The sequence below is a fragment of the Acanthochromis polyacanthus genome, chromosome 12 (assembly GCF_021347895.1).
Source record: "Acanthochromis polyacanthus isolate Apoly-LR-REF ecotype Palm Island chromosome 12, KAUST_Apoly_ChrSc, whole genome shotgun sequence".
Taxonomy (NCBI): domain Eukaryota; kingdom Metazoa; phylum Chordata; class Actinopteri; family Pomacentridae; genus Acanthochromis; species Acanthochromis polyacanthus.
The window spans coordinates 39379163-39402189 of NC_067124.1; the positions used below are offsets into that span (position 1 = coordinate 39379163).

A 23027-nucleotide genomic window follows, 5' to 3' on the forward strand; every position below is an offset into this window, starting at 1 on the left:
TTGTCGTTGTCGGTCTAATTTATGTCATTTCATGTCTTGTTTTTGTCAATTTGTGTCTCTTTTTTGTCATTTTGTGTCTCGTTTTTCTCATTTTGTTTTCTCGCTTTTGTGTCTTGTTTTTGTCATTTTGTCTAATTTTTTTCACTCTGTCTCAGTTTTTCCTATTTTGTCTTATGTTTTTCTCATTTTGTGTCTCGTTTATGTCGCTTTGTGTGTTGCTTTTGTCATTTTTGTCTCCTTTTTCTCATTTCGTGTCTCATCTTTGTCGTTTTTGTCTCGTTTTTCTCATTTCGTGTCTCATCTTTGTCATTTGTGTCTCCTTTTTCTCATTTCGTGTCTCATCTTTGTCGTTTTTGTCTCGTTTTTCTCATTTCGTGTCTCATCTTTGTCATTTGTGTCTTCTTTTTCTCATTTCGTGTCTCGTTTATGTCGCTTTGTGTGTCGCTTTTGTCGTTTTTGTCTCGTTTTTCTCATTTCGTGTCTCATCTTTGTCATTTGTGTCTTCTTTTTCTCATTTCGTGTCTCATCTTTGTCATTTGTGTCTTCTTTTTCTCATTTCGTGTCTCATCTTTGTCGTTTTTGTCTTCTTTTTCTCATTTCGTGTCTCGTTTATGTCGCTTTGTGTGTCGCTTTTGTCGTTTTTGTCTCGTTTTTCTCATTTCGTGTCTCATCTTTGTCATTTGTGTTTTGTTTTTTCCTATTTTTCAAATATTTTGAAGCCTAATTGTTCTCCAATTCTGGAATAAAGCAGTTTATCATCGTTTATTGTTCATGGAGGATTTTTAAATTCTTTTACATTTTGTTTTTTTTTACCATGTTTGATGTCTTCGTCGACTTTAATGAGTTTATTCAGGATTAACTTCCTCTCTGATGCTCCTGTTTCCGCTGACATTATTAAACGGAGATCAGGGCGATGTGGAGGGAAGTCGCTCCTCCTCTTTCTGTTTCCTCCTCCATCCCTTCCTCCCCTCCTCACCCCCTGCCGTCTCCTTCTCACCCTCACCGTGAGTCCTGTCAATAATTGATGATTCTCACCGACTCAAAGGGTAACAGGTCCGGAGGAAAATGTCTCCGACCTTTCTTTATCCACCTGCAGCTCTTCTTTTAGGATCCTGATTAAGCAGCGGAGGAGGAGGAGGAGGTGAGGCAGCTCGGTTTTGGTTCTGGTCCTGGTCCTGGTTCTGGTCCTAGTCCTGGTTCTGGTTCTGTCTGCTGCACCTGCCTCTGTTAAAGCAGCAGGACAGACGGGGGGAGGAAAGGGAAGCTGGGATGTGGGAGGCAGGGGGCAGAGAGGAGGAGGAGGAGGGATGAATTAATCCAACCTGAACCAGAGCCCGATGATCAACACTCAGACCGGCAGCATGGAGGGACACAAGAGGAACCACTGGTCCTCCTCCAGGAAGAGAAGTTTGACTTTTGGTGCTTACAGCGGGTGAGTAAAAACACTCTCACTCTGCACAAACGCTCACTTTAACAGCAGGAATATTGGAGCTGAAGTCTTAGAGTTCGGTGTCACTTCCTTGTTTACAGTGACGACAGATTCACCTGTGGAGACGAGACGAGGTGAGGAAGCTTTTAAATTCTTAATTTATGTTTTATACCTGTAGATCAGGGGTGTCCAACATGAGGCCCGCGGGCCAAAACTGGCCCCCCAGAGGGTCCAATCCAGCCCACAAAGTGTAAAAATTCCAGAGAAGACATTAACTGCAGATTGTAAATGAGTAAAACTATAAATTTAAAATAATTTCTAGACCAGGACAAGTTGTTTGGATCTTAGAGTAAAATACTAGATTGTTCTTTTGTCGTTTTGTGTCTCATTATTGTTATATTTTATCCCGTTTTTGTTGATTTTTTTGTCTTTTGTTTGTCTGACCTTTAGCGATTTTCTCACTTTTTTGTCGTTTTGCTTCTGGCTTTTGTCATTTTGTGTCTCATTTTTGTCATTTGTCCATTTTTTGTTGTTTCTTAACTTTTTGTGATTTTTTTGTCCTTTTTTTGTTTTGTTTCCTGTTGTTTGTCTCATGTTTTTATCGTTTTGTTTCCTTTTTGTCTCACTTGTGTTTTTGTCTTATTTTTGTCTTTTGAGTTTTGTTTTATTTGTGGTTTTGTTTATCATTTTTGTAGTTTTTTGTCACTTTCTTGTCATTTGTCCATTTTTTTTTGCGCTTTGTAACTTTTAAAAAAAATTTCTTGTCTCTTTCTTGTTTTGTTTCACGTTGTTTGTCTCACCTTTTGTCATTTTGTGTCTTGTTTTTGTCGCTTTGTATCTCAGCTTTGTCATTTTTTGTCTCATTTTAGTCATTTTGTGTCTCGTTTTGTCATGTTGTGCCTTGTTTTTGTCATTTTGTGTCCTGTTTCTGTCATTTTGTGTCTCATTTCTGTCATTTTGTGTCTCGTTATCATTTTGTGTCTCATTTTTCTCATTTCATGTCTCGTTTCTGTCATTTTGTGTCTCGTTGTCATTTTGTGTCTCATTTTTCTCATTTTATGTCTCGTTTCTGTCATTTTGTGTCTCGTTGTTGTCATTTTGTGTCTCATTTTTCTCATTTTATGTCTCGTTTCTGTCATTTTGTGTCTCATTTTTCTCATTTTTTGTCTCATTTTTCTCCTTTCATGTCTCATTTTTGTCATTTTGCATCTCGTTTATCTCATTTTATGTCTCGGTTTTGTTATTTTGTTCCTCATTTTTGTAATATTTTGTTTTGTTTTGGTTGTTTTTATGTAATTTTTGCAGACACTCTGTGATCTGTAGGTTTTAGTGTGTAAATGATCAACTGTGGCACAATGTTGTTGAAATTACACTTATTTTTATTAAGAAATTTCAGGTTGTTCGTAATGTTTTGTAAAAAGATAAGTCATTAAGTGTGAACTTCTTCAGATGGTACTTTTCTGCACTAAAAAAAAGGAAAAAATGTAGAGTTGTGGTTATTTATAGGCTATTATGCTCTGATTTGACCTAGAATGATTCTGCTGTAGAAGCTGAGCTACGTTGTGTTGTTGTGTTGAATCAACCTGTTGCTGCAGAGCTGAACCTGCAGGGAACAACATCCTGAACATCCTGGAGTCTGAATCCAGAGACAGCCAGCCGGTGCCTCGGTCCAGCAGCAGCAGGGTGATGTCATTACGCCGCTTTAATCTGAATTAAATGCTCTTAATGAACCTTCACATCCTGCCTTTTCTGAGAAGTCCGGCTGAAGTCATGTTCCTCTTCCTCCTTCCTTCCCGTTCTGCCGTCTGTCTGCTGCTGCCGTTCTCTGAAGCAGGACACGGAGCTGTTCGAGATCATTGAGAAGCTGCAGGTGAGTTTCATTGATCGTGCTGTGAAGGCGGTGGAGCCGAGCAGACCTTTGTTACCTTCGCTGTTCTTGTCCATCAGGGCAGCAGGATCGATGAGCAGCGCTGTGAGTTCCCTCCGCCTCTGAAGGTGAGTCTGAAAGACGACAACAACACAGTTTGATCCACGACGGATGCAGAAGAACCAGCAGGAGTTACTGCACCTGAACACATCACAGGCCTCCTGCTCACCGTTTTATTGTAGTAGAGTACATGACTTAAAGTTGCTCGATATTAGACAAAGTTGCTCTAAAATTAGTTAAAGTTGATCTATGTTAGCTAAAGTTGCTCTACATGAATTAAAGTTGCCTTATACTAGCTAAAGTTGCTCTATATTAGTTAAAGTTGCTCTAAAATGAGTTAAAGTTGCTCTATATTAGTTGTAGTTGCTCTATATTAGTTAAAGTTGCTCTATAATAGTTGAAGTTGCTCTAAAATGAGTTAAATTTGCTCTATATTAGCCAAAGTTGCTCTATTTTAGATAAAGTTGCTCTAAAATGAGTTAAAGTTGCTCTATATTAATTAAAGTTGTGCAAAAATGAATTAAAGTCGCTCTATATTGGCTAAAGTTGCTCTAAATCAGCTAAAGTTGTTCTATATTAGCTGAAGTTGCTCTAAAATGACTTAAAGTTGCTCTATATTAGCTAAAGCTATTCTATATTAGTTAACGTTGCTCTATATTAATTAGAATTGCTGCAAAATGAGTTAAAGTTGCTCTGTATTAGTTAAAGTTGCTTTACATTAATGAAAATGGTTCTATATTAGCTAAAGTTGCTCTACGTTAGCTAAAGTTGCTCTAAAATGAGTTAAAATTGCTCTACATAAGTTAAATTTGCTTTAAAATGACTTAAAGTTGCTCTATTTTAGCTAAAGTTTCTCTATGTCAGTTAAAATTGCTCGAACAAGCATTAAAGTTGCTCTAGATTAGCTACAGTCGCTCTGTATTAATTAAAGTTGCTCTATAGTAGGCAAAGTTGCTCTACATTAGTTAAATTTGCTTTAGAATGACTTAAAGTTGCTCTATTTTAGTTAAAGTTGCTCTATATCAGCGAAAGTCACTCTGTATTAATTAAAGTTGCTCTAGTTTAGTTACAGTTGCTCTAAATGAGTTGAAGTTGACCTATCAACCATCAAACAGGTGAACTTATCACTCTGGACGGTATTTCCTGGATCACATGACGGAGCAGATAAGTTCTGAGTTCTGCTGTGAACGTGACTTGCAGGAATCAGGACATTTAGACTGAAACTACAAGAAGAAAGTCACGCAGCAGCTTCACACTCTGATAACAGATTATTTTCATGAAAACACTCCTTCAGCTGCTCTCTGGTCTTTCATATTCTCTTTATCGGCTCAAATAAACCCAGAAGTGGACTGAAGAAAGCGATTTGTTTCTCAGAATAGCTGAGTGAATGTGTTGGTTGGAAACTCTCCACAACAGGAACAAGGTTCCGTCTTTAAGAGGCAGAAAAGAGGAAGAGGTGAAGCTGCTGGTGAAAGTCGGTCTGTTGCTGTTGAAGCTTCAGTTCTGCTGCTGGTGTTAAATATAACATCAAGATCAGTGGAATAAAGAAGGCTGAAGAGGAAGAGATGAATATAGACCTCCAGAGTTCAGATCAGAATGTTATAGAAGCTGCGTTTGATTTAGGAAAGTCTAAAGATCAGTCAGAACCTCCTCAGAACCACCTGGTTCTTTATCTGCAGTAACTTAATTACTCCACCAAGAAACACGGTGGAGTTATGTAACGATTGGTGTTGGTTTGTCCGTCTGTCCGTCTGTCTGTTAGCAATATTACTCAAAAACAGATTTGGGTGAAATTTTCAGGGAAGCTCAGAAATGACACAAGAACCAAGTGATTAGATTTTGTCAGTGATGCAGTTTGTAGTCTGGATTCACGGATTTGTTAAAGATTTCTGTATCATTGCCAAATAGCAGCACGGCGTCACTGTAACCATGACAACAAGGGAACGCTACATCAGCTGATTGTGATCCTACTACAAATCCACCTCTGAGGACTTATCAGGACTTATCCATCAGAAATGATCCAAGGAACAACTGATTCAAATGTGGGGGTGTTTCTGAGTCCCCCCAATTCCTGACACACGCTACATATTTAGGTCACGTGATCCGGCATCCGTACATAACGTACACATGCAGAACACACGGCTGTGAGTGCCTCTCTTGAATAAATATCAAAAACTAAATTTGGAAATATAAAGATAAATAAATAAATAAATGTGGAAATATTAGGAGAAATAAATACATAAATGTGGAAATATAAAGAGAAAAAATAAATAAATAAATAAATAAATGTGGAAATATTAAGAGAAATAAATTAATAAATGTGGAAATATAAAGAGAAATAAATAAATAAATAAATACATGTGGAAATATAAAGAGAAATAAATAAATACATGTGGAAATATAAAGAGAAATAAATAAATTAATTTAAAAAAGGAAACTTTTGTCTTTGCTTTTCCCTTTTCTGTTTTTTCCTTTTATTTATTTATTTCTCTTTATATTCCCACATTTATTTATTTATTTATGTATTTTATTTATTTTTTTATTTATTTCTCTTTATATTCCCACATTTATTTATTTATGTATGTATTTTATTTATTTTTTTTATTTATTTCTCTTTATATTTATCTGTAATTTCACAAAAACAGGAAAACCTGTAAATTTTTATATTTTAGCAGTGTAAAATTGATTTTTTTAAAAACATTTTAGTGTATTTTTTTTGAAAACTATGTAAATGTAAATGGTATATATTTTGGTTCTGTCTCTGTAAAGAGATTTAAAATGAAGATGATCACCTCCTTGTTGAACCAGCAGATCTCCCGGTTCTCTCAGACGTGTTGACACTGACCTTTACATCTGTTACCACAACAAACATCGGCCTCACCCGGTCGCTCTGCTTCAGTCTCAGCTCCTGACCATCGCCGGAGAACTTCCGCTCATCCTGCTGTCCAAGTCTGGAGGCTACTGGACCGACCCTCCTGTGGAGAGGCTGGTGGACGTCAGCCCCACCTCCTCCCACCACGGCCTGGATCCAGAACGCTACGACATCATGGAGAGGGACGGCGAGGCCAGGAACTACCAGGACTTCTTCAGGTCCAGAGTAGGTGGACTTCAACCGAGCCAGGAGGAGAGCGTGATGTTCCTCCCGCTCTGGTCTTCATGGTTTTTTTATCTGCTGTCTCCTTCAGTACCATCACTCCTTCACTGCAGTGGATCCAGCTCTGGGCCCGCTGGTTCTGTCGGTGTGTCTGGAAGAAGAGGAGAACAAACTACGGGTCATACTGAGGTCCAGATCTGTGGAAACTTTAACCTGACACTGGTTTTGTAGCGTCTCAGCTGCAGCACAGACAAAAACGTTTCATTAACCCTCCTGTTGTCTTCATTTACAGGCACCAAAAAATATTTCTTCCTTGTCTGAAAAAAATCAAAAAATTCAGCAAAAAAAAAAAAAAAAATCCCCAAGATCTCCCCCAGATTCCCTTAAAAGTTTTATTTAGAAAAGTCCCACAAATTTGCCAAGAAAATTATTGTAAATATTTTCAAAAAATGAGCAAAAAATGCCAAAAAAATCCTAAAAATATCTAAAGTGATTACATATCTATCTATCTATCTATATATATATATATATATATATATCGGTAAAACTTCTGATATTTTTTTTAACCCTCCTGTTATCTTCATTTATGGGCACCAAAAAATATTGTTTCCTTGTCTGAAAATAATCCACAAATTCAGCAAAAAAATGTTCCAAAAAATCATAAAAATATCTAAAGTGATTACAGTAAAATTTCGGTTTTCTGCAAGAACATTCACACAAAAAAATCACCCAAAATCCAGCAAAATTCGGATTTGGCTGGGCATTTCTTTTTTTCCATCAAAAAATGTTCAAAAAATTTCCCAAAAATGTTGAAAATGTGGACATCAGAAGTTTCACAGTGACAATCTATTTTTTTTAACGTTTAAAATGGGTCAATTTGACCCGCAGAACGACACGAGGGTTAACTACATCCCAGTGCAACATTAGTTAAATATCAAAGTATTCTAATTTCCATCACCTTACAGTAATCAGATTACTGGTGAGTTTAACAGTAGAGTATTTGCACAAATTAAAGGAATCATTATTTAAAAAAACAAAAACATTATTAGAGTCCAGCCAGTAATTCTGGTTTATCCTCAGAAATTCATGCTGCATATAGAAATGTCATCAACACCTTCTGACCTCATGCAGCCCCGTACCATCATACCGCCACCTCCATGCTTCACTGTCAGGATCATGCATTCACTGTGGTAGTCCTGGTTGGGTTTGAGTTTAGTTTGTGGCAGCATTTACTTTATGACTAGTTAGATATACAGCTAATGTAATGAGATAAGTTGAAACCTCCAGACCACATGCAATGAAAATGGATTTTTTAGTGAAAAACGAGATAATTTATGTCTTCAACATTTTTAAAAGTGGATTATTTAATGACGGCAACAGACTGGAGGTCATTGGAAGAAAGATTCAAAGCTAATCATACGCAGACTGTAGTCTCATATTTATATTCTTTGCATGTTAATTTTTAATTAGAAGAAACTAACTGTTGTGTTTTCTCTCCCAGGATGAAGGAATGTTCTCTGCATGGAGTTTTCTCTTTGTCTCTGTTCCCAAACATCCCGTCTGCCGTCGAATTAGCAAAGGTGTCCAAGTGTTTACCTCCAGAACTCAAGTAGTAGTAGTAGCAATACTGCAGTGCAAAATAGTACTGTCAGTAAAAAAACTTAGTTATTATATTAGAATTTAAAAAATGTATATTTCAGTGGAACAGGAACACGTCACCTACAGCTATGAAATTTAGTAGGCACATGTACCTTGTCAAGACGCATAAAAATGTAACTGACAACCATCCCAAAGACACAGCAGAAAGTCGGCCATTTTGAATTGTGTGTCCTATATTGGACGATTTTGGACACATTTTTGCACATTTTCAAAAGCTATAAACTCAAACGGGGAAACCCCAACAGACCTCAAATTTGTCCAGGAGCATGGGTGATCAAAAGTTATAATATTGCGCTGCAGAAGTCTAAGGTCGTGGAAATGGTCACCAGCAGAATGCGGCCATTTTGGATGTTTCACCATGAAACAGGAAGTGATGTCTAACTAGCATGTACACACACCAACCTGCCTCAGACTTTACATGTGTGATCAGAGTCTGGCCCTGATGAATTCCATAGACAGTCACAGAGACAGCGCCACCTGGTGGATGGACAGGAAGTGCTGCATATCTAGCCTGTACATGCTCCAATCTGCCTGAAACTTTACAAATGTGCTCAGAGTCCAGTCCTCGTCACATTCATAGGTCAAACTAAACTCTCCGTCCCAGCGCCACCTGGTGGGCATGCTTGGTTTCGCTGATCAGCAAGGATGTGAGAACCCGACCACCGCTGCTTGCAGCTTTAATTTATTTTAGTTTTTTTAAAAACATGGTGGATTTAAAAGGATAGAATTTCCCTCTGACAAGTTCTCTGGAGTCTCAGTTTAGAATCAGATAAAAATGAACTGAAACTTTGTTCATTTTACTTTCACACACTGAAAAGGTAAAACTGTCCCTAAACTTTGCTTCTGTTTCCTCCAGATGCTCTGTGACAGAGTGACCGTCTCTAAGTTTGATGTGGTCGGATATCTGAAGGTGAGATTCATGTAAAAACCAAAAAAACTGAGCAGCTGATGATCAAGACAATGAAAAATATCGATCAGTGTTTCCGAAAGACGTCAAATGTTTGGCCTGCAATCCAAAGATACTCAGACAGAAGAAATCAGAGGATAATTGTATAATTTGGACTCTTTTTAACCAAAAACTGATTAATCAACTATTAAAATCGTGAAAAATATTGATCCAAAACCCAAGATGAGAAGATGATTTGTCCACAAGCCAAAGATATTCATACAGTCATACAGAAGAAACCAGAGAAAAACATCATAGACTTTTAATAAAACGTCCCAGTAAGATATAAGACCAGAACTTGAAGCATCTAAATGGAACTCAGCCGTGGTTCGGTGTATTTATTATTCACATCTTAAAGTTTTTTCATTTTTCTCTCCTTCAGGCTCCAGAACTTATCACCACATTTGACGAACATCGAGTTTCTCCTAATTTCAAGTTTGGTGTTTTGTACCAGAAGGATGGCCAGGTGAGAACTAATGGAGGGTTTACCTGCTGCTGTATTTTAATAAGAATAATCTGATTATTATTATTAATGTCTGTGAGCAGCTCACTGAGGAGGAAATACTGAGCAACAACCAGGAGAGCGAAGAGTTTAAAGAGTTCTTGTCCGTTCTGGGAGAAACCATCCAGCTGCAGGGATTCACACGGTAAAAAGAAGATAAATCAGGGGAAGAAACACTAAAATAAACCTAAATAAACCTCAGACTCACTGATGGTGACACTCGGTTGGATAAAGATGCGCTCTAATCACTCCAGGACTGCTTCTGTTCTCTCAGCTTCAGAGGAGGTCTGGACGTTTCTCACGGTCAGACGGGAACTGAAGCCGTTTTCACGTCTTTCCACGGCAGAGAAATCATGTTTCACGTCGCCACCAAGCTTCCGTTTACAGACGGAGACCCACAGCAGGTTGATAACACGTCTCAGCAGCTCAGAATCATCTTAGAATCGTCTCACAAACATCTCAGAATCATTTCAGATCCTCAGAGAAGTTCTCCTCCAAGAGCTCTGATTTACCTGAACGTTTCGTAGTTTATTATCTAGATATTTACAAAGACATGTCTGAAAATTTAGATTCATGCATTGAAGCACTTTCTGAGAGAATAAAGAATAAATAAATAAATAAATAAATAATGAATTTTGCAATTTCTCCTCTAATTGAATCTGAGTCTGAACAACAACATCTGAGGAACTATTAGAGATAAAAACCTGGAATTTTCTCTCTTATTCTTCATCATGTCATTGAGTCAGAATCTAGAATGTCCTTAGTATTATAAGTTATCATTTAAGTGCTTTCTAAATATCTGTATTTTATGATACAAATCAGAGAAATCAGAGATAAAATTATGTGTTTCTTGTCCTTAGTGACTTGAAACTTTCCAAAATTATTCAAAAAGTGTCCAAAATGAGGGTAAATATGTCAATAAAATTGTAGAAAATTTGCCTTAAGTTACTCAAAACTCGTCCACAAGGACTCAAAGTTGTAAAATTCACATTTCAACTCAGCCACAATCAGAGATTATTTGATCTACTGTCCAATATTCCAGATTCTGAATCAATGACATGATGAGAAATAAGAAAGAAACGTTGAGGTTTTTATCTTTAATACTTCCTCAGACATTGTTGCTCAGACTCAGATTTAATGTGAGAAAAAAAACTGATGGAAGTGGATCAACAAACAGTTTTTTAAAAAAGTATTTAAGAAAATATTTAATATATGAAGCTAAACCAGTCTTATGTTATTTGGTCTATTTGTCCAATATTGCAGATTTCTATACCAGTGTTAAACAAATATTAATCCTGGAAAGCACTGACGTGTGAACCTAAAACATCACAGATACCATTCTAGATATCTGTAGTTTATGATTTTAAAAAAGCGTTTCTGGCAAATCAGAGATGTTGGAGCAGAAATAGTTCTGAAGAATTGATGATTAAGTTGTAATAAAGCAGCTCCGTTAGACTCTGACGATGTTTTTTTCTTCCTCTTCACCTCCAGCTGCAGAGGAAAAGACACATCGGTAACGATATCGTGGCTCTGGTCTACCAGGAGGGTCAGACTCCTTTTCTGTCCGACGTCGTCAAGTCTCACTTCCTGCACTGTTTCCTGGTGGTCCGGAGGATCCAGAGGGCCGAGGAGGAAGGAGGAGCTGCTTATCAGGTGACCGTCATCAGAGTTAAACTGAGCACATTTTACAGCTTTGGTCTGCTTTATTCTGATGGTTCCAAACATTCATAAACTTAGTCACAACAGTCACAATTCAGGAAGAAAAAGATTGGAATAGATGGAGAGGAATGATCGCCTACACTGAATGTCATGGCTCTTGATGGATTGACTTTCCCTAAGCTGATCTCATACAGGTTCTAATATTTTCTTTCTTCTCAGGTGTCTGTCACAGCCAGAGAAGATGTTCCTCCCTTCGGTCCGGTTCTCCCAGATCCTCCCATCTTCACAGATGTAAGGTTTCATTTTCATTATTGCTTTTCCTTTATTAATGTTTCTCCTGCAGCCGGTTGACTCACCTGTTCTGAGTCCACAAACCCTGAACTTCTGGTTCACATCTCATCTCAACTTTTCTCATCTAATCTCACCTCATTTTATCTCTCTCATCTCATTGTTTTTTGTCTCATCACATTTCATCTCATTGCATTTAATCTCTAGCATCTTATCTTGTCTTTATCTCATCTCATTTTATCTAATCTTATCTCAATCTCATCTTGTCTTTATCTCATACCATCTTTATCTCATTGCATCTTATCTCATTTTATTCACACTCCTTGAAACGGCCTCAAATCAAAGTAAAATCTAAAATCAGTTCAAATCTCATTTTATCTCATCTCATTTTATCTCTGTCTCATTTCATCGGATCTTTATCTCATCTTTATCTGATCTGATCTCGTCTTATCTCATCCATTTGATCTCATCTCATTTTATATTTATTCCATCTCCTTTAGACCATCTCATCTGTATCTCATCGCATTTCATCTCATCTTTTATCTATATCATCTCATCTTATCTTTATCTCATCACATCTCATCTTTGTCCCATCTCATTGTATCTCATCTAATCTTTTCTCTGTCTCATATCATTTTATCTCTTGTTCTTATCTGATCTCATTATCTCATCCCATCTAATTTTATTCATATCTCTTGAAACGGCTTCAAATCAAAGTAAAAATGTATAAACACTTGAAATTCATCATTAACATCTCCAACATAATGTTGTACTGTCTGCCTACTGGTACGTTTAATTCACCATCATTAAAATATCTGCTCTTTTCTCACAACATTAAATGTTAAAACTGAAAACACTAAAGCTCTTTTCAGTCCAGCTTTGCCTCTTAACATACCCCATCATGATCCAGTAAACTCCACCTTCACCTGTTCTGATTCTGAACTCACCTGAACTTCTGTTTTTTCCTTCTGATGTTTCAGCGTTTCCAGCTGAGAGAGTTTCTTCTCACCAAACTCATCAACGCAGAGATTTCTTGTTACAAGGCCGAACGGTTCAGCAGACTGGAGGTAGAGAAACAATCTGTATTAATGATATTTACTACAAGAGGCAGAAAACTGGAAAAATTTGTCGAACATTAGTCAAAGAAGCATCACACCAGCAAAAGCATTTAAAATAGACAACCTTTTGACAAAATATTAATACTGCTCTCAGTATTTCTACTCATGAAAGAATCTGTGCGATACCACTGATGAAATACTGGAATTGCTACAGCTAGTATTTATATAGATTTTGGTTTATTCTCTATTTTTGTATTGATATTCTTTCAATGTTTGCACTATGCTAGTTTGTTGTAAATCTCCCCACTGTGGGATTAATAAAGGCTCATCGCATTTCATCTCACCTCATCTTAACTTATTTCGTCACATTTCATTTTATCTCGTCTTATCTCATTTTTTCATTTCATTTATTTTACCTTATCGTATCATATCCCAGCTTATTTTATCTTGTCGCATTTAATCTCATTTCATTTTTTCTCAATCATCTCATCTTATCTTTGTGTCATCTCATTTTATCACATCTTATCTTATGTCATCTGATTTTATCTCATCTTCTCTAATCTCATCTTATTTATCTCATCTCATCTTTCTCATCACATTTTGTCTCATCTCATTTTATTTCTATCATCTCATTTTATCTTTATCTCTTCTCATCTCAATTTATCTCATCTCATTTTACCTTTATCTCTATCTCATCTCATTATATCGTATCTCATTTTATCTCATCTAATCTCATTGTATATCATCTTGTCTGTATCGTATCTAATCTCATCCCATTCCATTTCATCTCTATCTCATCTCGTATCTTCATCTCATCTTATCTCACCTTATCTTATATATCTCTTTTACAGCTTCGTACTCGTTCGTCGCTGCTGGAGAGTTTGCAGTCTGAACTCTTCAGTCGTTCACAGGTCATGATGGGAGATCCATCTCTGGCTCCTCTGATGTCTGAAGGAGTCCGAGGAACATCTGAAGGAAGTGGAGGGTTCATTGAAAACTTTAAGGTGAACATTTGCATCCATCAAAACTTGCATCATGTTTGACTTGAATATGTTCATTATGGGTTATTTGTCCTCTGTTCTTAGAGAGCCATCAGAGTTCGGAGTCATTCCTTCGATACTCTCGGGGTTCAAAGAAAGATCATTGCAAACACATCACAGAGACTGAAGGTAAAAATTCACAGTAAAGGACATCAGACCTTCATGCTGCAGATAGAAATGTCATCAACACCTTCTGACCTCATGCAGCCCTGTATCATCACACTTCCACCTCCGTGCTTCACTCTCAGGACCATGCATCCACTGTGGTAGTCCTGGTCAGGTTCACACCAAACATCTGGACTCCATCTGAACTCATTTATCTTCATCTGACCAAAGAATGTTCTCCAACATCCATCAGGCTTCTTCTCATGTTCTCCAGCAAACTTTCATCTGGAAATTTAGTTCTGAGCAGCAACCAGGTTCAGTTCTTGTCCTCCATCCATAGAGGTTGATGTTCTGAAGGTTCCTTCTCACTGTCTGAGCTTCACACTAACTCTGGTTTCCATTGAGAACCCCTGATCCAAGTCTGAAGCAGCTGAAGTCTGTTTTTAACAGCTGGATTGGGGAAGTAGTTCACTGTCTGTGGAGTCACTTTAGGAGCTCTGATTAGTGGAACTATGACTCCTTCTAGACCTCCTGATTAGTGCTACTATGACTCCTTCTAGACCTCCTGATTAGTGGAACTATGACTCCTTCTAGACCTCCTGATTAGTGGAACTATGACTCCTTCTAGACCTCCTGATTAGTGGTACTATGACTCCTTCTAGACCTCGTGATTAGTGCTACTATGACTCCTTCTAGACCTCCTTATTAGTGGTACTATGACTCCTTCTAGACCTCCTGATTAGTGGTACTGTGACTCCTTCTAGACCTCCTGATTAGTGCTACTATGACTCCTTCTAGACCTCCTGATTAGTGGTACTATGACTCCTTCTAGACCTCCTGATTAGTGGTACTATGACTCCTTCTAGACCTCCTGATTAGTGGAACTATGACTCCTTCTAGACCTCCTGATTAGTGGAACTATGACTCCTTCTAGACCTCCTGATTAGTGGAACTATGACTCCTTCTAGACCTCCTGATTAGTGGTACTATGACTCCTTCTAGACCTCGTGATTAGTGCTACTATGACTCCTTCTAGACCTCCTTATTAGTGGTACTATGACTCCTTCTAGACCTCCTGATTAGTGGTACTGTGACTCCTTCTAGACCTCCTGATTAGTGCTACTATGACTCCTTCTAGACCTCCTGATTAGTGGTACTATGACTCCTTCTAGACCTCCTGATTAGTGGTACTATGACTCCTTCTAGACCTCCTGATTAGTGGAACTATGACTCCTTCTAGACCTCCTGATTAGTGGAACTATGACTCCTTCTAGACCTCCTGATTAGTGGAACTATGACTCCTTCTAGACCTCCTGATTAGTGGTACTATGACTCCTTCTAGACCTCCTGATTAGTGGTACTACGACTCCTTCTAGACCTCCTGATTAGTGCTACTATGACTCCTTCTAGACCTCCTGATTAGTGCTACTATGACTCCTTCTAGACCTCCTGATTAGTGGTACTATGACTCCTTCTAGACCTCCTGATTCCTGCTGACTCTGTGCTTCACTGGTTTTTAGTTGCTCACTGATCTTCCTGGATCTTTTTCCATCTTTGTCGAGTCTCTCAGTCAGATTTTTCTCTTCTTCTGTTCAGTTCTTTTCTATGTGGAGCCATGATGCAGACATAGATAGACCCAGTCCATAGGTCCAGAACTGAGAAGGTTCTGCTGTTCACAGCTCATTTTAGAACCATGTTAATGCAGTTAGACTGATTAAAATCACAGCTGGATTCACTTTGGTTCTTTGGGTTTCTACTTTGGGGGATAAATTTTCAATATCTTCTTTATAAAGAGTTTGTTTTTGACTGTTTAGTAGGAAATATTCTGCTGCTCAACTTCGAAATAACCACTTTGAAGTGATCTTGTGCAAGGACGTCCTCACTGCTGTTGCATTCTGTATTTGCTTATTAAAAAGATCTAATGTTCTATTATTTCTGTTACAGACGGAGAAAGAATACGACAGGTGAGACTCTTATAAACTGTTAAAAATGTTCATATATATATATATATATAAGCTGAGAAAAATCCCAGATATATGATTGTGATTGTGTCTTTTCCAGTGACAAACCTCCAGGACTTCCGCCTATCTCCGACTGTTCAGCTGAACACAGAGACCAAACGAGTCCTCAAGAAGAGACATAAAAGACAATATTCACATGTAGATTTATAGACATAAATATGAATATAGACATTTCTAGCCTTTAAGGTTACATCTTTATTATCCTGGTGGATGATTTATATGTAAATAGAGAATATAAGTAAATAGTTTTCTGAAAATACAAATATTTTACTGTCATTGCAGTGATATTTTAGATTAATGAGAATCTTGAAATTGTATTTTAGTGAAAAATTTGACATAAAACTGACAGTGAAGGAAACAGTGGCAGACGTGTAACTGAAAGTAGGACAATGTATAGAAAATAAAGACTGTTTTAAAGATGGGTTTAATGATACCAATAAAATATGATCAGTAATTTGGAACAAATGTTTGAACATTGTGCTTTAAAAAAATCAGTTTATCCTTAATTCATAGTCGAACCTCATGTTTTATTTATGATTTTGTGAACAGATACACTCCTGTTAAAACATTTTGGGTCACTTAGAAATGTCCTTATTGTTGGAAGAAAAGCATTTTTTTAAATGAAGATCACATTAAATGAATGATAAATCCAGTCTAGACATTGTTAATGTGGTAAATGACTATTCTAGCAGTAAACAGCTGATTTTTAATGGAATATCTCCATAGGGGTACAGAGGAACATTTCCAGCAACCATCACCCCTGTGTTCTAATGCTACATTGTGTTAGCTAATGGTGTTGAAAGGCTCATTGATGGTTAGAAAACCCTTGTGTAGTTATGTTAGCACATGGATAAAAGTGGGAGTTTTCATGGAATTGTCCCAAAACTTTTGAACGGTGGTGTAAATCTGCTGCACTGAAGCACAAATATGCTCACAGAGGGAGTGAATGATTTCTAGTGCATGTGAAAGTCCCACTGAGACATTACGTTTGGTTTGCTCTGTTTGGGGTTTTCTCACTAATGATGAGGGTTTTATTATTTTCTGTCAACACCAAATATTCAGTTACATTATCGACAGAAACACAAGTTGAAGGACTGAAGAAAACGTCTAGTTCTCATGTTCTGTTTGTTTTCTCTTTTCTTTTATTAAATATCTACAAAGTGATAATTCTTAGAAATGCACAAAGTGTGGAAAGAAAACCCTCACACAACCAGGAGAACATCTGTACTTACATCTGTACGAAGGACAAAGACGACACCGGCAGCACAACCTCAGATACTTCCCGACACCACAGCAGATTTTACACTGCTGGAAGGAAAAACGAGGAGAATGAGGTTATTCGGAATTCACATGTCACATAAAAAGATGACAAAGAGTTTGATTATCTGTCTTTTCCCTCTGCTTGACCAGCTCTGATCTAATATATTTAAAATAGCATCAATTGAAATTTTAGATTCTTGAAAAGTTTTATTAAACTGTATATTTACAGGATCTGCTAACTTTCAAGCATCTCCTCCAATAAGTATACAAATCATAATTATAATTGGTAACGCTGCGCTGTGTTTCTCCAGTCTGCAAACTGCAAATTATTTTTTTTATTTATATTTGGAGAGAAATTTTTAAATCTCAGAGCTCTGTTCTACTTTAATTCGGATTTATGAAAAGAACTTTTTTCTTCATTTTTGTGACCCAGTATTTCAAATTAAAGTATTCTACATGTTTAGTTTTGTATTATTGTGACCTGCAGCTACACCTGGTTCAGAAAATATCAGTAGTTCTCTTCTGATTATCATTTATTTTAAATGAATGAGCTCACAAATTTCACTTTTCACAAAACAGTTGTTTTTTCATATTTGAACACACTCATAATGAGAGATTATTTGTTCAGTATTTCAGATTCTGAATCAATGACATGATGAGAAATAACAGAAAATTTCAGGCTTTTATCTGGAATAGTTCCTCATATGTTGTTGTTGAAGCATATTAAATGTGAGGAAAAAAAACAACTATAAACCAAATGTAATTTAAGAAGTATGTTTTATAAAAATCCATATTTTATCATACAAATCAGAGATAAAATTGTGTGTTCCTTTACCTTAGTGACTCGAAGCTTTCCAAAATTAATGAAAAGTGTCCAAAATGACACTAAATCTGTGAATAAAATGGCACAAAATTGCACAAAAAAGGACTCAAGGTTGTCTAAAATTACATGAAATCTGTTTTTCCATCTTTCAACTCAGTCATAACCAGAGATTATTTGATTCATTTGTCCAATATTCAATATTCTAAATCAGTGACATGATGAGAAATAACAGAGAAAATTTCAGGTTTTCATCTTCAATAGTTTCTCAGATGATGTTGTTCATACAATCTCAGATTTCAATGTAAGGAAGAAAAAAAAGCTAAAACTGCCCATTTTAAAACAATTTATATTTGAAAGTATTTGACTTATAACAACAAGATTTCACAGATATTTTGAATATCCAGAGTTTGTGATTTTAAAAAAAGTGTGAATCAATCAACCACAGAGAAGCAACAGAATCTGTAGCTCAGTTTGTCTCCTTTATGCAGCAGGAGTTCCACAGTGAACATGTAATTCCACCAGCGGCCTGTGGGGGCAGCAGCGCCTCTGATGCGGTCGCTGCTCCGCGAAACAGAGCCGAAGAAGAAGAAGAAGGTCAATAAAGACGAGGGACCTTAACTGATTGCTAACGGTTAACTTGTCCAGGGGAGGGCGGTGATGTTTTGGTGTGTTTGTCTGATTAAATTCAGCCTCCTGGCGGTCATACAGCGCCACTGAGCGTCCGTGTAGCTGAAGCTAACCGCGGCTAACTTAAAGCAAACTGTCCCGGTAAGATTCAACTAATGCTCGGAGCTAATTCTGCTGCGACAGCTGCTAATTCTGCGATTTTTGGCGTCTCGTTTCTCTGCAGTTTTGTTTTCTGCTCGCATTCCCCTGCAGAGGAGCACCTGAGCTTCGGCAAGGTGAACTTTGACACAGTGAAGCGGTGACCTGACAGCGCATTAGTTATCTCTGCAAATCATTGTAAACTGCAAAGCTGCAAGATGAGCTCCAGGAAAGTGGTCGAGCTGTTCTACGACGTGGTTTCTCCCTATTCGTGGCTGAGCTTCGAGGTTTGTTGACTTCAGAGTTAGTTTGTGCTGCAGACATACTCGTATTTTGATTAATAGGGAATCTTCAGGTGACCAACAGGTTTCTTCTGGCTGGAAATGACTTAAAAAAGTAGCAAAACGCAGTAAAACACGACGTTAGAGATGTTAATGGTGGATTTGAACCGTTTTACTGTGTTTTTCACATTTCATTGTCTACATTATATTGAAAAATGCAGCTTCTATCTCATTCCAGATGTTCCTGTTGGTTCCCTCCATCAGGTTCTAGTCCACTATAAAAGTAGAACAGCTTATGCAGTAGTTCTATAGTCGGTTGTAGTTGTCCCAAAAAGCAACAAAATTGCTCTTCTCCGTTGCAAATTTTGATTTACATGAAATTTTCTGTTAATCTAAAGGTTGGATCTTCTGGTTGGAAATGGCATCAATAAAAGACAAAACACAGTAGAACGTTGTGTTAGAGATGTTAAATGGTGGAGTTCAACTATTTTAGTCTGTGTTTTTCTACATTTCACTGCCTGAAACTATGTCTATCTCTTGAAATTTGCAGCTTCTATCTTATGTCAGATGTTCCTGTTGGTTCCCTCCATGTTCTGTCAGGTTCTAGTCCATTATGAAGGTAGAACAGCTGATAGTTCTCTAGTCAGTTCCAAGTCGTGTCTGAAAGTAAAGAGCTCAGTGAGCTGCTGTTAGGGTCCATCACTGCACATCGTTGCTGCTTACAAGACCTTTAAAGTCTGTAAAGTCAGATCTAGGTGTCTTCAAGGTCCAGTGTCCTCAGTTTGAAGCCTGATGGAAAAGTCCAAGGAGCTCCACACTGTGGAATATGTCAAAGGGCTGCTAGGAAGAAGAACGGTAGAGGCCAAGAAGAATCCAAAGATCAGCTCCAAGAGCATCCTGATGAATGTGAGCAGTTCTGGTAGCAACATGTCCATGAGAAGAACAAGGCTGGTCTCCATGGATCACACCAAGGAGGACTCATCAAAGACAGGAGAAGCATCCAACGGTCCAACATGGTGAAGCTGGGAATGTGATGCTTTGGGCTGTTTCTGGGCAGCCTGGTCAAAGGAAACGGCATCAGGAGGAGAACATCAGTTGGTCTGCAGAAGAACTGCTGCTTGGACAGCATTGGAGCTTCCAACAAGACAACGATGTGAAACATGGAGCCAAAGTGGTGAAGAAAAAAGAATGAGAAGATCCAGACCTGAATCCATCCAGAATCTGTGGAGGAACTGAAGAGCAGAGTGATGGAGAGGAAGCCTTCAAAGAGCTGGAGATGGACACATGGAGGAACCAAATCCCAGTGGAGACCTGCAGAAAGACTGTTAGACACTAGAACTACTGGTGGACTGATGGAGGACATGAAGACTCTGATCACTGAGGAAGACACAACGTCTGACTGTGTTTTATCTCGTTTCTGTCATTTAGATCCAGAAGAAACCTGTTGGTCAAATCATTATAAATCTAAATTTGACATGGGGATGAGTCATTTTTGGGCTGAGCTGTTGTCAGTTTAAGGTTCTCGTGTTCTTCGTGTCTGCAGGTGATGTGTCGCTACAGGAATGTGTGGAACATTGATCTGAAGCTGCGTCCTGCGTTTCTCAGTGGCGTCATGGCGGGATCAGGTCAGCAGACGTAGATTAACTTTTAAACATTTTAAACACCGACTGTCTTCTGTCTGTCGTGTTTCACGTCGTTTGCTTCCGACAGGAAACAAGCCTCCTGGCTTCGTTTTCAACAAAATGCAGTACATGAAGGACGACATAAGGCGCCTGGCAGAATACTTCAACGTCCCGCTACAGCAGCCATCCGACCCGGCAGAGGTCATGTTTAATAAAGGTACATGAAGGCAGCATCATGTGGATCAATCAGAACTCAAATAAATTAAACTGTCAGGGCCAAACATTCCCTCTTTAGTCCAGGTTTGCTTTGGGCTAATTTCACTAAACAAATATGTAGCAGCTGCACCATCGGCTGAGATAATAAAGACGGATTGTAATTATCGTTTTTGTAGTTCTTCAGGTAAAAATTGACATTTCCAAGTTAAAATTGTCAGATGTGAGGATCTGATGCTCACATTTTTGGGTTTCGAATAAATGATCTTTGGCTACAGGAAGTCATAAGTAAGAGACGTCTTCCCACCGTCGATGTTTAATGAAGAGATAATCTGCAGATTAAAGAAACATCAGAAAGAAAAACCTCAGAATGAGGATGTCAGGAGCCATTTTAGAGGAAAAAGCAACAATCATTTACTGGTTGAGCCACTAGAGGGCAGCAGAGTGAAGCTTAATTATAAAAAAAATTACTACCATCTACTGGTAACTGAGGCGTTTAGGGAACATCAAGAAACTGGAGTATGTATAGATGAGTGAGGCGTTTAGGGAGCATCTGGAAACTGCCGCATCTACTGGTGACTGAGGTGTTTAGGGAACATTTAGAAACTGGAGCATCTACAGATGAGTGAAGTATTTAGGGAACGTCTGTAAAGTGCAGTTTCTACTGTTGACAGTGAGGCGTTTAAGGAACATCTGTAAACTGCAGCTCCTACTGAAGACTATCAGGCATTTAAGGAACATCTGGAACAAACAGTTTCTACAGATGAGTGAGGTGTTTAGGGAACATGTTGAAACTCCAGCTTCTATTGATGGCTGTGAGGCGTTTAGGGAACACCTAGAAACTGGAGAATCTACTGATGAGTGAGGTGTTTGAGGAACATCTGGAGCATACAGTTTCTACAAATGAGTGAGGCGTTTAGGGAACATTGGGAACATAGTTTCGACAGATGACTGAGGCATTTTCCGACCGTTTCCTTCTTCCAGGTTCGTTGACTGCGATGCGATTCGTCGCTGCCGTTCACGAGAAAGGTGGAGACAAAAAGACGGAGAAAGTTTCCCGCGAGCTGTGGAGACGAGTCTGGAGCGAAGACAAAGACATCACTGAGCCGGCGTCTCTGTCAGAGGTATCTTCACCTTTTATTTAGCAGCAGGTTTGTACTTAAACATGACGTCCTCTGTGTTCGTCTCACGTTGGTTGTGTTTTTGTTTTTATGTAGGCGGCGGTGAAAGCAGGACTGACTGACGTAGAGATTAAAGAAGCGCTGGCGATGTGCACTACCAAGGAGATCAAGGAGAAGCTCAAGTCCTGCACAGAGGAAGCTCTGAAGCATGGGGTCAGTGGATGATGATGAAAGTCACATCACATCTGGAAACTGGCTTCTCGCAGCATAGTGACATGTAGATTATGAGGCGTTTATGGAACATTTAGAAACGGTGTATTCTGATGATTGAGCCGTTTAGGGAACATCTGGAAACTTGCTTCTACTGATGACTGAGGCATTTAGGGAACATCTGGAGACTGGCTTCTACTGATGACTGTGAGGTGTTTAGGGAACATCTGGAAACTGTGGCTTCTACTGATGACTGTGAGGCGTTTAGGGAACATCTGGAAACTGTTGCTTCTACTGATGACTGAGGCATTTAGGGAACATCTGGAAACTGTGGCTTCTACTGATGACTGTGAGGCGTTCAGGGACCTGGGCTCTGTGGGGTTAATCAACAGTTTCTCTCCTCCCTCTGTCCTGCAGGCGTTCGGTTTCCCCATGATGATTTGTCACGTGGATGGAAAGCCGGAGATGTTCTTCGGATCGGACCGGTTTGAGCTCATGGCCCACTGTATCGGTGAGAAAAATGTAAAACACTCTCTGTTTCTGTGGAGCTGAAGCTCAGAGGTTCTAACTCTGTTCTTTTTTCTGTCTTAGGAGAGAAGTGGTTCGGGCCAAACCCAGACAAAGCTAAACTGTGAGATGAAGCGTCGATCTGCTCACAGATTCTCACCTTTGATTGTCTAGAACAAAAAAAAAAAAACAACCATCAGCTCTTCTCTGCCGTGCCTTCAGAAACAAAACATTTCCTGTTGAAGTTAACGAATCGGCTTCAGGTAGTTCAGCAGATGAACTCTTTCTGCTTTTGTTCTAAATGCAGTTTAAGGGGAAATCTGAACTGCTGGTTAACTTTTGCTGCAACTAATGACTGTTTTCTGTAAAAATCGATTATTTGGTCGATAAAATATCAGAATGTTGGAAAATGTTTGTTGTCAACCAGAAAATATTCACATTTAAGAAGCTGTAATTGTTAAAAACTTAATTAAAAATGTTTGACTGTCTATATATTT

At 38.4% G+C, this 23027-nt stretch overlaps 2 protein-coding genes and 1 long non-coding RNA gene across 4 annotated transcripts in view; 2 read left to right on the top strand and 1 right to left on the bottom strand.

The window, feature by feature from the left end:
* Positions 1–15379, bottom strand: part of LOC127536417 (uncharacterized) — a 131794-nt gene extending 116415 nt beyond the window's left edge. Inside the window, exons 1-4 of the long non-coding RNA XR_007945411.1 lie at positions 14746–15379; positions 14508–14711; positions 14440–14473; positions 14338–14371 (exon numbers count right to left, since the gene is read on the bottom strand). This is a non-coding gene — a long non-coding RNA (uncharacterized LOC127536417). The remainder of the gene's footprint in view (positions 1–14337; positions 14372–14439; positions 14474–14507; positions 14712–14745) is intronic.
* On the top strand, positions 1033–16380 carry rap1gapl (RAP1 GTPase activating protein-like). The gene is made up of 19 exons (XM_051956710.1): positions 1033–1432; positions 1531–1563; positions 3025–3112; positions 3264–3299; positions 3377–3424; positions 6256–6453; positions 6542–6639; positions 7952–8030; positions 8966–9019; positions 9438–9521; positions 9602–9702; positions 9832–9961; positions 11049–11210; positions 11436–11507; positions 12485–12571; positions 13414–13566; positions 13648–13731; positions 15652–15671; positions 15769–16380. The coding sequence occupies exons 1-19, from the start codon at positions 1338–1340 to the stop codon at positions 15848–15850; spliced, it is 1704 nt and encodes a 567-aa protein (XP_051812670.1). The 5' UTR covers positions 1033–1337; the 3' UTR covers positions 15851–16380.
* Positions 16381–18379: 1999 nt separating this feature from the next.
* Positions 18380–23018, top strand: gstk1 (glutathione S-transferase kappa 1). Of its 2 annotated transcripts, none has more exons than XM_022201157.2 (8): positions 18380–18579; positions 18662–18863; positions 20401–20482; positions 20568–20696; positions 21677–21816; positions 21910–22026; positions 22441–22534; positions 22615–23018. In XM_022201157.2, exons 2-8 carry the CDS (start codon positions 18795–18797, stop codon positions 22656–22658), a joined length of 675 nt encoding a protein of 224 aa, XP_022056849.2. In that variant the 5' UTR covers positions 18380–18579; positions 18662–18794; the 3' UTR covers positions 22659–23018. The 2 variants fall into 2 exon arrangements, with proteins under 2 accessions (XP_022056849.2, XP_051812686.1); XM_051956726.1 differs by having other exon boundaries at positions 18691–18863.
* The last annotated feature ends 9 nt before the right edge of the window (positions 23019–23027 follow it).